Source organism: Rhinolophus hipposideros, assembly GCF_964194185.1.
Source record: "Rhinolophus hipposideros genome assembly, chromosome: 16".
Classification (NCBI taxonomy): Eukaryota; Metazoa; Chordata; class Mammalia; order Chiroptera; family Rhinolophidae; genus Rhinolophus; species Rhinolophus hipposideros.
The window spans coordinates 33,597,338-33,614,280 of NC_138062.1; the positions used below are offsets into that span (position 1 = coordinate 33,597,338).

General features: G+C 34.3%; 1 protein-coding gene across 2 annotated transcripts in view; it reads right to left on the reverse strand.

Moving 5' to 3' along the window:
• The window catches only part of GALNTL6 (polypeptide N-acetylgalactosaminyltransferase like 6), a 964,301-nt gene that overhangs the window by 93,273 nt on the left and 854,085 nt on the right, over positions 1 to 16,943 (reverse strand). For both annotated transcript variants that reach the window (XM_081077650.1, XM_081077651.1), the window contains exon 8: positions 6,785 to 6,902. In XM_081077650.1, the coding sequence (XP_080933776.1) occupies positions 6,785 to 6,902 (118 nt within the window). The remainder of the gene's footprint in view (positions 1 to 6,784; positions 6,903 to 16,943) is intronic.

Consider the following 16,943-nt stretch of genomic DNA (forward strand, 5'->3'; position numbering starts at 1 on the left):
TGTATTTTGAAGACAGTAGCATTAAATTTTACATTAAATCATAAAAAGAGTTGTCAGCCCTCATATTTAATAAAAATCAGACAGAAAGACACTGCATTTCCTTTTTAAAGTGGTTTCAGAGAGTGACAACAACCACTTTTTCACCAATGGAATAAAGTCTCCTATTTTTCCAGCTAGGAGAAATTAGGCTAATGGTTTTGAGAGCAAACCCGAATTCTAATTGTTGCTTTGATATTAACTAAGTAAAAGCCTCACTTTGCAATTATAAAATAGAAATTATATTTTTACCTTGCATTAGTGTTGAATGAGATAAGAAATTGAATTCAATGACCTATAAGAGCTAACTCATTATTTTTTCTTGTTAAGGGACCAAATAATAGTTATTACCACCACAGGAAGAATAGAATAGCCAGACTTTGGGATGCAGGGAGCTTCATGTAAAGATTTTATAAGTCATAAAAGGATAAAAAAATAAACAGATGTTGTCTATTAAAATCTCAGGCATATTTTAGTCCCTTTAAGATGTGTAAGCTTATTTGTGTGTGGCTGGGTTATAACTTGAAATATTCATTTTGTTATGCTCAACGTGTTTTCCATCTTCTATTTTTACTCCAGGAGCATTTTCTTTCCAGTCACATCAAAGTAAAAGAAAAGATTCAAAGAAATCCCAGAGGCTTACTTTAGGACTGATTTTTTTCCCCTCACTTTAGAAACTACACAAGATTGGACCTGGGGGAAGGCAAACATTGCAACAAATAAAAAGCAAGAGCAGGAAATGGTTTGGTACCCTTCCCCTTATCTCTTCCCAGAGTGGAACGACACTGGTCGTTCAAATCCTGAGTACCTGGAAGGTCCCTGGACACAGGTCAAGGGATTGGGGCACATGGGGGAGGACCGCAGGGAGAGCCTTACCCCTAGACCTGACCTGAACAAGTGGGAATTTGCTTCCTCACAAAGGCAGCAGTGCACCCACCTCTGAGATCTGCCTGTCTCTCATTAGACTGAAAGGTTTTGACAGCAAGGACTGAAACACTGCTCAATCAATTTAATATTAGTATTAAAACATACTAAAGACGGGGCATGCTCTATTCCTTCCGTAAACATATTGAATGGTGTTCATATTAGGGTGAATCTAATCCAAATACAGGCTACGTTAAATATACCTGGAATCTGGCTTTCAATAGTTCAGTTACATGCTGACTTCAAAGGCAGTGCCTTTCTTCCCAAGAATGTGATTATACTGGTTTTAAAAAATTGTAATTACGTAATTTAATTAAATACCACTTAAAATGATGAAAAGAGAAAGAATTATTGTTCATGTCAAAACTAATTTCAGGAATTTGAAAAGACTGAGTTGTTGTTAAAAAATTGCTGTCAAATTAGATGTGGATGAAGTAACAATAAAAGATTGGATAAAATCCTCAAAAAATCAGACGGATTATTTTATTGCATTAAGATAACTTCAAAGTGTCTTTAGGTTCTCATTCTAATTTAAAAGATACAAAACTGGAACCCATAGAGAATGAAGTGTGGGTGTAGTTTATGCACCTCAACTTTTACTCTAGTCAGTGGACCCATGTGCAGGAAGAAAAACTTTGGTCTCTCTTGTATTAGAAAACTGGTGAAGAAAAGTACATTTATATGTTTTACTTTAGAGGAAATTCTTAATGTAGATTTTTTTCCCCTTTTAATTGATGGGCGAAATATTCATTTCAATTGTACTTAATCCAAAGGGCTTCTTTTGCCTTTTTTCAGCAGAGTCTAGCTCGTATGGTACAGGGACTCATGCTGAAGGTTTCTGATTAATATTTGCAAAGAGGATAAACAAATTTCTCAGGAACAGAACAAAGTCTGACTGGTTATATAAAATCTTTGCAATAAATAGGCACACAAAGGAAGTATGACTTTCCATCTTCTGGGAAGGAAAGGAAGACAGTAACTCAGGTGGTTGGCAGGGGAGATTGAGACAGTTAGGTAAGGCAGGTAATTGATGAAAAGTTTCATGGTTTATGATTCAGTATGTTCATTTGATTTATGTGGTAATTGGGGGCAACTGTGAACTTTTAGGAGGAGAAAACAAAGCAACTGGGGAACAAATTAATAAAATGTGGAGATAGGCTGAAAGAGGAGAAAGAATAGAGGAAAGGAGGCTGGCAAAGTGGCTATCATATATATCCAGAATATGGAAATAAAATATATTCCAGACAATACTGAGGATGAGTAAATGCAGCAAATTAATTCTCAGGCTGCGACTGGAGAGTAAGCTCCTCTATAGCGAGAATCTTCTCACATGTACCTTTAAATCTCAAGGACTTAGCCCAGACTTGTCACATTGTAGTCAATAAATAAATGTCTGTGGAATGAATGAATGACTGATAAGGACTGAAAGATGGTGAGATGTAAGTTAAAGCTTCCTTAGATGTCTGAATCTTTAGCTCAATATATGGAAAGCACAAAGGCACAAAACAAAAGTGATTGTGTAGTGTACTATAATCTATTTAAGAGTGGTTTTTGAAATAGGCTGCAATGGGCTCCTATGTTCGATAGATTCACGCTAGGACATATGGTCCCCAAACTCATTTCACCTGGAGCTGCGAATGTTTCTGTACAGCTTGGGTCAGTAATCAAGAGCTTTTCCTTGATTACAGATGGCCCAAGAAATATTGGATCAATGTGGGACTATGTTGATAAGTTTGGGGCTCGAAAAGGCAGTCCAAACCAAATTTAATGCTCTTCTATCTGGAGCTAAACTTTATGTCTCAAGTCAGAATTTTATGGAATAGTCAGTCAGTTGCTGGGCTTCATTCTAAACCTTGTGGTGCTTAATTAGAGCTTATTGCTCACTTTTATTTTCTCAGAAGAGTTTTCTGCAATTGAAGGACAGATCTTTTGAAAAGGCTAACATTTGGACTTTTATCTTTGGGCAATGGATATAAAAATGCACTTTGGAAAATCAGACTCATTAATATTAATTTCAGTAACTTAAATAGTAAACAACATTTAAAGATGTGGGTTATCTCTTTTATGCCACACTGTGCAGTCTGTCTTGGTTTCCTCTTTTTTTCCAGGTGCAAATCCAAATAGAGGACCTGGAACAATGCTTGGCATAAATTAGATGCTCAATAAAAGCTTGTTGAATGGTTGACTAAATGCTGCTTTCTCCATCCAAGCAGCTGGCTGACCTAGCAACATTTGAAGGACAGCTGGATAATTCTGGGCCACATAGGAGTTCAGATTCATATTAACACATACTAAAGACTGGGCACAGAGCAGACAGATCATTTCTCTAGAGACATCCTTTCCTCAACTGACTTCTGAAAATTACACTGTGTTGGTTTTTATGTTAGGGCATGAAATCTACTCACGTAGTGAGACATTAGCCAAAAAAAGGAAAAATATTTACAGAGAAAAAGAATTGAAGAGCACTCTTAACCAGACATTGTTTGACTAAAAACCAAGACCTTCACATAAAGCAGAGTTTTCTGGAAATATTTTCATTCAGTGATGGACTCTTGTCATTAACTTTAGTAAAACGATTCTTTGATTGAAAAGTAAACAGCTAGCAAAGATACCTGATAACGACCATAGATAGAAATCTTTTGAATTAGAGCATTTAAGTCCTAGACTTAAAACAATTTCTATACCATGGTGTGAAATAGACTAGTGAATTCTCAGTTATCCACACATATTTCCCAAACCTTAAGTGCCGATCAGTGCATATCTTACAGTGCTTTACATTGCAAAATTAATCACAATTTATGCAATATGTCCAAAAATGCAGACATTTGACTTTTCTCTTTTATTTTCAATGGTATTATTTAATACCATTTAACTGAGATATTTGTGTACAATTCTTTTGATTCTTTTCACACAGAGAGAATTCTTCTTGCCTCAATGCAAATTCTATCAAAGCCTGTTTAAGTTTGTCCCCCTCCTGTTACAAATACTAATAGGGAGGGACAGGAACAGCAAGGTCATCACACAATAGAGAAAAGAATGAAGGGATATATCAGAAATGGGACCCTGTAAGACATAACTGTCACCAAAGAATCTGTCATTCCAACCAAACAACCTAGGGCAATTTAGTCCTGAACTTCCAGCACTGTTGCCATGGTTTCTAGACAAAGTTGACAGGGCTGCATTCCAATTATATCCTTGAGAATGACAGATAAGGAAAAAATTGGAAATGGGGTAATGAAATCTCAGGTCATCCAGAAGAGATGTGATACATATGAGTGACAGAGAAGTGAGAGATGTAAGTTTACGTCGGTCTATAGAAATACTTTTGTGATTTAGAATGCAAATGTATATTCTACAAACTCGCCAGATATTCAATAGCAATTTTATCCATCATCCAGTTCATTACTCAAAACCAGTCTTCTTCTGCTTTGTCGAAATTTTTTGAAATAATGTTTTAAATTTAAAGAATTCATGAATTAAGAGAGTTGAGGAAAAAAATCTCTTAAACTGCACAAGTAAAAAGTATCCCTAAAATGCTGATGATAGTACAAATATAGCAATGCCATTTTTATCTTTAATGCTGCAGTCAAATGCAATATTTTGTTCTTCCAATTGAAGGTATTATTGTAAACTTTGCACCCAGCTTTGGGTAATATCTGGTAATCAGTGGTATTTTGCCAGGGTCAGCAGAGAGTTTGCTGCTTTGCTATTAGACTACCGTGTTTCCCTGAAAATAAGACCTAGCTGGACCATCAGCTCTAATGCATCTTTTGGAGCAAAAATTAATGTAAGACCCGGTTTTATATTATATTAAAATAAAACCGGGTCTTATATTAATTTTTGCTCCAAAAGACGCATTAGATCTGATGGTCCAGCTAGGTTTTATTTTTGGGGAAACAGGGTATAATGAAGATACCTGCCTCTGTTCAATGAGAACAACCATTAGAGATCAGTGAACTCTAGAATGCTGCTGGTAGATATGATTTGGGTGTCAGAGAATTTCATGTTTCTTCTTCTCCGCAAATAAGTAGAAATGGAGTGTTTTAGTCCCTAAGGGATAAACTGATGGCTATCAGATGGGAGGGTGGTTGGAGGTCTGGGTGGAAAAGGTGAAGAGATTAAAAGTACCAATTGGTAGTTACAAAATAGTCACGGGGATGTAAAGCACAGCATAGGGAATATAGTCAATAATGTTGTAATAACTGTGTACAGTGTCAGATGGGTAATAGACTTATCGGGGGGACCACTTCATAAATTACATAAGTATCTAACCACGATACTCTACACCTGAAACTAATACAAAATAATATCGAATATCAACTGTAATCGGAAAAAGACTTAAAAACTTTTTAATCTAAAATCTTTTAAACTTTAAGTCTTAGTTTCTTCATATATAAAATGGAATAATACCTCTTAGAGTTGTGATTTTAAATTACATAATGCATATAAAGCACTTAGTTCAGCATCTTGTTCCTACCACTAGGTAAATGTAGTAGATGCTATTTTTATCATTATTACTTCTATTATTATTACTTTTTGCCATATACAATGTGACAAGTGTGCAGCTATAACAATAGGGACCCGAAAGACATTGGTAAATTCAAGGATTTTAAACCACGTATTCATAAAAAAGTTAAGGAAAAAAAAAGTATGTCAGATGTGATATTAGATGTGTTTGAATGATGGTGGAAAAAACCCACTAATATAATAAATGGTATTTCAAGGATTACTGCCAGCATAGTGAGATGGAAAATTCTACATGTTCTGAAACCTGAAATCATGCCTCCTGAGTATCTCTTTGGGAATATTTATTTTATGATCCTCTGAGGACAACATACCATTTCTGTAACACATTGGCTACAGCTGTTACAGTTCTATAAAAATCAGTTTTTATCATTTTCTTTTAATACATCAATTCAAAAAGTTTAGCTGGATTCTTAAATATGACTTTCATTATTCAGGATACATTTTCCCCCCCTCAGCAACAATTGTTTTGATTTCATAATGGAAGCAATTAGGAAAAGCTGATATATTCAGTAAGAGATTTCTATATATCTTCAAGAATCATTCTGTCTTCTATATAAGTAATGACAATGATAAAGTAAAAAAAGAAAATAGATTTTTTAAAAAAATTCTTGGAGGTTTGGAATACAATATTTTGTATTCCAGTTTATTTTGCTTTGCTTATATGATCTTCACATGTTGTGGTAAACTTTTTTCATTTATAAATCCTGAAATTTCAGATTCTATCGTATATACACATATAATAACATATGTAATTTTACTGCGAATTTACGGTCAAAGCAAGTAGAGACCTGGGGAATTTCAGATAAAAATGTTAAAATTTTTGCTTATTTTGCAATTATATTAAAACTGCTTTAATTTGTCATTTATATTTTAAAATTACTGTTCTGTTATTGAAAATTTGGGATAACTGGTTATGTGAACTACCATTTCTAGAACAAATTCAAAGGGAAAAAGCTCCACTAAATTTGATTTCTTTCATCTAATTCTTCTATGCATATGTTTTAAGTGCTTCAAAAGGATCATTTGTCAGTGGAGTAGTAGGTCTTGCTAGCACAGCAAGTTTCCTACTTGTAAAAGGGATTTTGAATTATTTCTTGTATGCATTTCTTTCATGGTATGGCTATGTCTCTCTGAAACATCAGAAGGAAGTAGCTTCTCTCATCCAAAAGCTAACTTTGGAGGTTGATATGTCTATTTTTGTTACCTCACAACACAGGTCACAAAATAAAATGATGACATTCTATCAGAATCATCAAAATTATGTAGACATAGTATGAAGAGGGTCTTGGTGGCTTACCTTAAAAGAGATTTCGTACTGTTCTCCTCCCCAGATTTCTAAACCTGGATCATAGCCACCTAACTCCCAAAACCATTTTCGGTCCACAGCAAAGAGACCTCCAGCCATAACAGGAGACCTGTGAAATAAATAAAATAATCTTTGAAGGACTGTGAACATCAGGGGCAATGACATTTTGATTGGGGGGAATAAAAAAGCAAATTCAAGATATTTTCAGTGGTCAACTGTATGGAGCTTTTTAGCACCGGTTTCCTGTAACGCATGTAAGGTGATCATTGGGTCTCTAACTGCTCTTGGAGTCTCATGAGCTTTCAACTTTGCAGTTCAGGTTCTAATGCCACTAGTGCCCTGTGGAGTCACATTTGCTACATACGTTTATCCTTAGAGAGAAATACATGACTATCAGTGACTGATATATTGAGAAATAGCACTCAATTTTATGGCTTTTCCTCAAAGTGAAAGGGATCTTATTCTATCATATAAAAGTCTAGAAAACACTACTGTACACAATATCTTTGATTGAATCTCTCCGTACATATTCACAAAGCATTTACCATTTATAGGTCATGTCCGATTTATAGACTAGGGACAGAATACAATAACCTGAAATATTGTACATTTGGCCTGGAAGCATTTATTGTAGAGTTTCAATTACTTTATGTAAATGGAATCTCACAAACATAATATTGAGTGAGCAAAGCCAGAGATAGAAGAGTATGTACATCTCTCTAGTTCAACACTATGCTTCTGAGATTTGTTCATATTGTGGCACATAGTTGTACAAGGTTTATTCTCATAGCTGTATGGTATGCAACTGGGTAAATATCACAGTTTATTCATTGTACCGTTGATGGGTTTTGAATAGTTTCCAGTTTGGAGCTTATAAGAATAGTGCTATGAAGAATATTTTAGAACATGTTTTTTGATGAATCTGTGCACATATTTATATTGGTTATATGCCTGGAAGCAAAATTTCTGGCCTACAGAGAGGGAATATGTTCACTTTACATACTTATAATTTTCTGGCCTTCTATTACTGGCTACTGTAATTGGTAATAACTAAGACACTTTCCCTGTACTCTTTTTATTTTGTTGCACAAAACTTTGTATAAATAATAAAAACATATAAAAGACAAAAAAAAAAGAATACAATAACCAACGAGAACTAGTTATGTGATTAACATACCAAAGTTGGAATTTAAACTAGGTCTTTTCACTTTAATTATTATTTAATTCTTTAATAATTCTTTCTTTCTTTCTTTATTTATTTAATTACTTTAATAATCATTTAATTCTTTTTAGGCTTTCTCTGTCTTTCTAAGAAACATTCCTTTGAGTTAAATGGTAATTCTTAAATACTTCACTTCTGCTAGGATGCATTCTAGTCATTTTACTCTGTAATGGGATAATTTATGAGACGTGATCAAACAATACGATTGATGTTTAAATAAAAAAATTATTACAGTAAAAGACACATTGCCATTAATCTCTCTGAAAATACTCCCCCTCTCTTTGAACACACTTACCCACCGTTCTTGCCACTTTCTGAAGCAGTCCTGGAAGTCCTCTTTTCGTGAGTGTCTTTAGTTGCACTGTCGTGGCTGCCCAGATGTCCTGGATCATTTTGACTTTGGGGAAGAGCCAGAAGTTGCTTGGTGCCAGATCCAGTGAATAAGGTGGATGAGGACACACCGTAATGTTTTTATTTGTCAGAAATTGCTATACCAGAAGCATTGTGTGACACGGAGTGTTGTCGTGATGGAGGATGAAGTAAAGATAATCACGAAAGAGGACTTCCAGAACTGCTTCAGCAAGTGGCAAAAATGATGGGGTAAGTGTGTTTGAAGCGAGGAGGAGTATGTTGAGGGGGATTAATGGCAATGTGTCTTTTACTGTAATAAATTTTTTAAAATTTAAACATTCACTGTATTTTTTGATCACCTCGAATAATCATTTTGCTGTTCAAAGGTAAATCCTGCTTGTTTTTGTTTTGTTTTTGTTTTTGTTTTCAGTGCTCACTATGTGCTGGGCACTTGGCTAAGAGCTTTACCCTATTCCCTTAATTAAGAATTCTCGAAGCAGCCCTATGAATATCATCATCCTTATGTACTGCTTGAAGAAAAAGGCAGAGAGAGGTTAGTAACACAGCCCAAGGTTGGAGCTAAGTGTGGGGTGGAGCCCAGGTGCTTTGATTTCAAAGCCTGTGAGCTCTTTACCACGCTGCTTCTCTTTCAATGTTTTGGGGTGAAGAGAGACAACTACACAAATGTGGATATAAAACAATTAGAGAACACCTTTATACAGATAAAGCAAATCTGTAAAGACACACAATGTGAGCATAGTTTTTGTGACAGTTCTGAAAAGTGTTTTGAAACAAAGGATATTTATAAGGAAGAGTACAAGGCATGAAATGTTGAAGATGCATATTTTAAAAATGTTTAAACATATACGACACATCAATTTACAGACCAACTAAAGTCTTGGTCATGGTAAATTTTTATGAGGTATTTGAGCAACATAAACCTGAATTTGTTTTAAGTGTATTATATGTTCCAAAGACTTCGCATGTTAAGATGGCACTGGCCTAATTACTTCAGTTTAAAAATATTTTTATTCTATGCAGATGGAAAGATTACAAGGCAGGAAAAGGGATTTATTTTCTCCCTTGGGAAATGAGGATTCAAAAAAAGTAATGTCAAGAATCTCATGCAATTTTTTATTTTGTTTGAAATAAAAATCCTAGAACCAGATGTACCTTACTTTATCCCTCTCTCCAGTAGCCTAATCTTTTTCCATTTTTCACACACTGAATTTCAGAGTGGAATTACAACTGTAGCTGGAACAAATTAGGACCATAGCATGTATTGGGTGCAGCTCCCAGGGAACAAATTATCACAGTGTAACCTTTGCTTCTGTAGGGTTTGGGCATAAGTGGCCAGAAATGCTCAATCCTGTTCAATCTGAACCACAAGTAGAAAGAATTTCACTTGTATACATATATTCTCATTTGATTGTGTAAAATGTAAGACCAAAGTGCATCAAAATTTACACTGTGCAGAATGAATCTCAAAACTAGAATTAGAATGATCATAGATAGAGAATTAATACAGATACTGGGCAAGAGTAAGTCCTATATTGATTTTTTTATTGTAAGTAATTCGTTGGAAACACAGTATCTTGTTTTCTTAATGAGTTTCTAGAAAACAAACCATATAGTATATTTTAGGTTAATTTTAGATAAAACAAAATAAATTCAAATGGATCTTCTTTGCTTTCACTGATGTTTTCATTAAGACCCAGATAAATTAGCGTTTCCTATCTTGATTAGTGTGAATGACTGGTAAGAAACAAACCTTTGATTTAATTATGTATTTATTCTTATTTGTTCATTAATCTTTTAAGCAGCTTAATTGAGGTATAGTTGACATACAATGAATTGCACATACAGTGTACAATTTGGTAAGTTTTGACTTACGTATGTATACCCCTGTGCAGCCATCACCATGTTCAGGAAAATGAACATATTCCTCATTCCCCCAAGTTTTCTCATTGTAATCTTTCCCTCTTAAGCCTCTCTTTGTTCCCTTTCTCTAGGCAACCACTGATCTGTTTTCTGTCACTATAGATTAGTTTGTATTTTCTAGAATTTGTTTAATAAATGGAATTATACAGTATGTACTCTTTTTTGGGTCTGGCTTCTTATATTCGTCATCAAGATTCATTGATGTTGTAGCATGTATTAATTAATAGTTTATTCTTTTTGTTGTTGAGTAGTACTCTATTTGCATGAATATACCACACTTTGATTATCCATTCACCTACTGATGAACATTCATGTTATTTCCAGTTTTGGACTATTACAAATAAAGCTGTTATTAATTTTGTGTACTAATCTTTGTGTGGACATATGCTTTAATTTCTCCTGAGGAAATACCCCGTAATGGAATGACTAGAACATATATGTTTAACCTTTTAAGTAACTGCCAAACTGTTTTCCAAAGTGTTTGTATCATTTTATATTCCCACCGGCGGTGTTTGAGTTCCAGTTGCTTCATACTCACGAATAGTTGCTATGGACAGTCTTTTGAAGTTTAGTATTATAATAGAAGTATAATGATATCTTCTTATGGTTGTATTTTGCATTTCCATAATGATTAATGCTGTTGAACATAGTTGTGTCATTTCTCTTCTTTTTTTTCTTAGTCAGCCTGGCTGGAGATTTATCAATTTTATTAATCTGTTTAAAAAACTACCTTTTGGTTTCATTGATTTTATCTATTGTTTTTCTGTTTTATATTTCATTGATTTCTCTTTGGTCTGTATTATTTTAATTCATCTACTTTCTTCAAATTTAATTTACTCTTCTTTTTCTAGTTACTTAAGGGGGAAGCTGATATTATTGATATGATACTTTTCTTTTTTTCTAATATAGGTAGTTAGTACTATCAATCTCCCCTAAGCCCTGCTTTAGCAGACTCTCACACACACAAAATGGTATGTAATATTCTCTGTTTCATTATGTTCAAAATAATTCTGAATTTCTCTCTTGTTCTTAACCTATGGGTTATACGGAAGTGTATAATTTAGATTCCAAATATTTGGGAATGTTTTTGAGCTCTTCTGTTTTTGAGCTCTTTCTGTTATCGATTCTCATTTAATTCTATTGTGGTCAGAGAACATACTTTGTATGACTTGAATTCTTTTATAATTCACTTTTTAATGGCTCAGAATATGGTCTATCTTGGTAAATGTTCCATGAATATTAGAAAAGAATGTATTTTATTGCTGTTGAGTGAGTTGTCTATAAATATTTATTAGGTCAAGTTGGTTGATAGTGTTCAAGTTTTCTATATTCTTACTGGTTTTCTGTCTCCTTGTTCTATCAATTATTGAAAGAGGGATATTGAAGTCTATGACTGTAATTCTGGAATTATTTCTTCTTGTTGATCTATCAACTTTTTGCTTCATGTATTTTGTAGCTCTGTTAATAGGTACCTAAATGCTTAGGATTTTTATTTCTTGTTGATGAACTGACCTCATTATCATTATGACTTTTTCTCATCTTTGATAATATTTTTTTCTGGCATCTATTTTGTCTTGATATTAATAGAGCCACTTTCACTTTCTTTAGATTTGTATTATCTAAACACTGGTATTTATAACTTTCTATATCTTTTTACTTTAGTTTTTAAACGATATGTATCTATGTTTAAAGTGGTTTTCTTCTAGGCACCATAAAGTTGCATCTTGCTTTTTTACAAGCTCTGCTTTTGGGTTATTTGGAACACTTACTTTTAATATGGTTATTCATATGTCTAGGTTTAAATCTATCATCATCTTCTTTGTTGTCTATTTGTCCCATTCATTGTTTTCTTTTCCCTCTTTTTGTGTCTTCTTTTTGATTAACTAAATATTTTTCATGATTCCATTTAGTATCCTTTTGTTTGACTTAACAGAAACTCCTTGTTTTGTTTTTCAGTGGTTGCTGTAGAGCCTTATATCACACATCTTTATTTTTATCAGCTTACCTTCCAGTGATATTATACCACTGCATGTATAAGAAACTTCTGATAGTATCATTCATTTCTCTTCCCCCAACATTTGTACTTTGCTGTCACACATTTTACTTTTGCATATGTTAAAAAACCATCATTATTTTTAAGTAGTCAATTGTCTTTTTCAAAGACTTAAATAATTACATTTCATACATATGTAATTTTAGTACGCACACCATTTCTCTTTTCTTAATTCTTTTGTTTAGATCCAGATTTCCATCTAGTATTATTCTTCTTCTGCCTAAAGAACTTCCTTTACTATTGCTTGTAGTAGGAGTGCACCAGTGATCAGGTCTTCAATCTTTGCATATCTGAAAACATGATTTTTCATCTATACTTCTTAAAGATACTTTTGTTGGCTATTACTAAGTTAATAGTATTTTCCTTCTTTCAATCCTCTAAAAATTTTGCCCCCTCTCTTCTCACTTGAATTGTTTCCCATGAAATATGTGTTGTTATTTTTAACTTTGCTTTTCTGTACATGAGTCTTTTTTTCTCTGGCTGCTTTTAAGATCCCTATATCATTTTGAATTTTATTGTGACATGACTTGGTATAGTTTCCTTGATATAGTTTCTTCTGCTTGGGGTTATTTGAGTTTTTTGGATCTGTAGGTACAGTTTTCATGAAATTGGACATTATTTTGACCATTATTTCTTCCAATAGTCTTTCTTTTTTTTTTATAGTTTTATTTTATTTTATTTTTACATCCCTCACACCGTGAACCCCCCTCCCCCCATCCACCACCACCCCGACCTCACACCGAGCCATCACATTATACACATAAAATTATAGTTGGAATTCATTAATGTCCAGTCTCTGGTGTACAATGCCATGACCAGGCATCCACAGCATCCCTGAGGTGGTCTCCCAAACAGGACACATGTCCATCGGACACCCAACAAAATCCCCAAACACTATTGAATAAGTTCCCCAAAGTAATTCTCAAAAAACCCTGAGGCCATCCTGTGGTCACCAGCCGCCCCCCAATCCCTTCACCCTTCCCCCCATCCCCAACCCCCTCCCCCCCGCCCATCTAACAACTCTTGGTTTTTTGTGTCCCCAAAACTGTTTCTGATTAGTTCATACACATATTCTTTTATTTAGATTCCGCATATAAGTGAGATCATATGGTACTTGTCTTTCTCTTTCTGACTTATTTCACTTAACATAATTCTCTAGATCCATCCATGTTGTTGCAAATGATAAGATTTCTTTTTTCTTTATGGCTGCGTAGTACTCCATTGTATAAATGTACCACAGCTTCTTAATCCAGTCATCGACCGATGGGTACTTCGGTTGTTTCCATATCTTGGCTATTGTGTAAAGTGCTGCAATAAACATAGGAGTGCATACAGATTTTTGAATTGGAGTTTTGGATTTCTCCGGGTAGATGCCTAGGAGTGGAATTACTGGATCATAGGGTAGTTCTATCTTCAGATTCCTGAGATACCTCCATACTGTTTTCCATAGTGGCTGCACTAATCTGCAATCCCACCAACAGTGCACTAGCGTTCCCTTTTCTCCACATCCCCGCCAGCATTTGTTGTTTGTTGATTTCCAATAGTCTTTCTGACCCTACTTTTCTTGCATATCCTCCAGACACTCCAATTACACATTTTGCTCATTTTTAAAAATTCACTTTTTGTGTTTCATTTTGGATAGTTTCCATTGCTGTATCTTCAATTCACTAATCTTATATTTTCTTAACATTCGCTCATTATTCCATTATGCACATCTATCATCTATCTATCTATCTATCTATCTATCTATCTATCTATCTATCTATCATCTATCTATCTATCATCTATCTATCTGGCCGATCTTTAAATTATTTGCAATGTTTTGCTATTTCAAAATCCCTATAATAAATAGCTTTGTACAGACATCATTTCCGCATGTGTGCGAATATATCTTTAGAATAAATTCCTAGAATTTGCCGCCCTGGTTTGTTGTAAAGAATAAAAGTGTAAAAATTGATTTACTTTTCCACTTCTGGAAGTTAAAAGTTCATTGTAAATTGTGTCTTAACCTGAAGTTTTAGTTCATGTTTCATACCAGTCCAAGCCCAATGATTTAGGGCTAGATAAAATATGAGGAGAGTTAGATAAAAGTAGCAATACTACTGAGAATTTACAGATTATCATAAAATATTAGTATACTTTAGTCTACAGATAAGAATTTCCAAGGACATGTCATTCTTAGGACAATATTTGGAGAGGAATTATTGAAAAGTTTCACAGGGTAAATGATTTTAAAAAGTGGAAAGGAGAGTCAAGGATGGATTTGGGGCTAAGAAAAATGGTGTACTAAGGCCCTGAGTTGGGAAGGAGAACAGTAACAAGAAACAGAAGAAGGCCAGTCCTGTTGAAGCCAGAGCATAAGGGGAAGATGCTTGCAAAGTGCCCAGTGTCATGCCTATCCAGAGTGGGTGCTAAAACTTCCTACTGGTACATGAACTAGGAAATGTCAGTGTAACATAATAAATTATTGATAAATTAATCATGATTTGTTCTTTCCCTTTGATGGCCACCACCCTTCTCATTTCAAGCACAAAGCAAGCTGGGACATCAGTCTCAGTGATTTTTGTGGCTTGGCAAGAAGAAGCTGCTGAAAGGCTAGTGGAAGCCACTGCTTTTATTTTTAAGGGTGCCTAAGCAGCCTGAAGAGATCATGTAAGATATCCCAGAGAGGGAAGAAAGAGAAGAGAAGGTAGACTCCCCAACTAGAAGCTCTCAAATCCTGGAGTGATGGACGTCCCCACCATGGACTGTGGAGGTACCCTTGATAGCAAGATCTCGTGTGTAACACATAGGGAGGCTATACCCAATGCACTGAGACTCTTGGCCTTCACAAATTTTATTTTGCATGACATTAGCAGAATTGCTGGATTTGAATCACCGAAGTGGGTTGGGAAGTAGGAGTCTTGGTGGCAACCACTGTGAATTGACAGCTATGATAGAATGACATCTTTGATAATTTGGTCTGAGTAAGATTCTAGAACCATTGCCCTCCCTGAGAAGAGGGAATTGCCATGAGAAGAGAGACTAAATTTCATACTACTTTGGTGAAGGGGACTCAAAGTTGCATTTAATTGGCTCTGAAGAAAATGTAATATTGTGAAATATCATGCACGACTGAGTTTATGGATGGAAATTCCTAACCCACCGTACAAATATGCTTTAACTACTGTGCCATGCTGCAATGAAGTCAAGAGAAGAAAGATGACTGTATTTCTCATATATTAAAGGCAAAGATGCTAATGGTAACATCATTTTCTCCTCAGAGGAAAAGAAGAACAGCAATTTATTATTTGCAGCATGTTCTGCTTTCTGTTTTTCATTTCAAATATAATACTAATTACTTGACACTCCCTCCACTGTTCCCATTTCCCACAATCTGTCATTTGTTTATCTTCACATTCCTTTTCTCCCCCCAAAATATTCTTGCTGGTTCGGTTCCCCTGAGAGTGGTTAACACACTGTGGGCATATTTACTGCTGGCTCATGAAACTTTCCACATATTAATGTACTTTATAAGTATTGCTCATAAGATCACAAATCAGGTTTTGAGTTTTGCTATTAAAAAACACCTGTCATCCATGGGACACCTTGTAAAATTAACATAACCATGAAGCAACATGTTCCTATGCAAGATTCTTTATTCTTCAGGCCATAGAAATATAATTTATCAAATACTTAATGGAAATCAATTTTATATTTTATATTAAGTCTATTGTACAGGGTAATAAATATGCTTTCCTTTGTACTTATGGTAGACTAGTTTACTTTTCTACATTAATTTTTATATTCTAAACTTTGCTGACTTTAAATTCATGAGGCTATAATGTACAAGTGTACTAGAACCATTCTTTATTTGGCACCAGTGAAACACTCTTCATGTTCTCATTTGCAAATGCATTTTTCAAAGGGTGTAGTTGGTTGTCTTTGCTAAAGCAGGATGTAGTTCTTAATGCTTGTAGTCTCACCCTGTGATTCCCACAGCATTCTAAGGAGCTGCTGATCTTTCTAATATTCTCTGTTTCATATAAGATTAAAAAAAAATCTTTCTCCATATTTTTGTCACTTTCTCACATTTTTAGACAAAAAGTGTTATTTCAAATTTTAATATATCTCATGTTCCTTGGGAGATATAATATTAAAAAAATAATATTGAAAGATAAATATACATAAAAATTTTATTTTTAAAATTTACTAACAATTAAAGCTTTGGTCTAGAAATCTAAAGGCAACTTCAATTTGGCCTCTTAGAAAATAACTTGGCTCTCAATTTCCATTCATTTTTGTGGTACAGAGAGCAATTTGGATATGTGGATTGCAATGTAAATTTGATCAGAAATGAAATGGCACAATTTCCCTCAGGACTCAATCAACCCAAGTCAATCAACATAGAGGTTAGCCACTTAATTTTCAATTAAGTAACTGGAAATTTTCAGTTGGCCCATGACTGAACAATTACAGATAAAACATAATTATTTTCAACTAGAATTCAATTGTGGATTAAAATGACATTAAAACATAGTTTTTTTCTAACAATTTTGTTCTTTAAGTATTAAATCATGACAATTAGAATTTTGAAAAGAGTG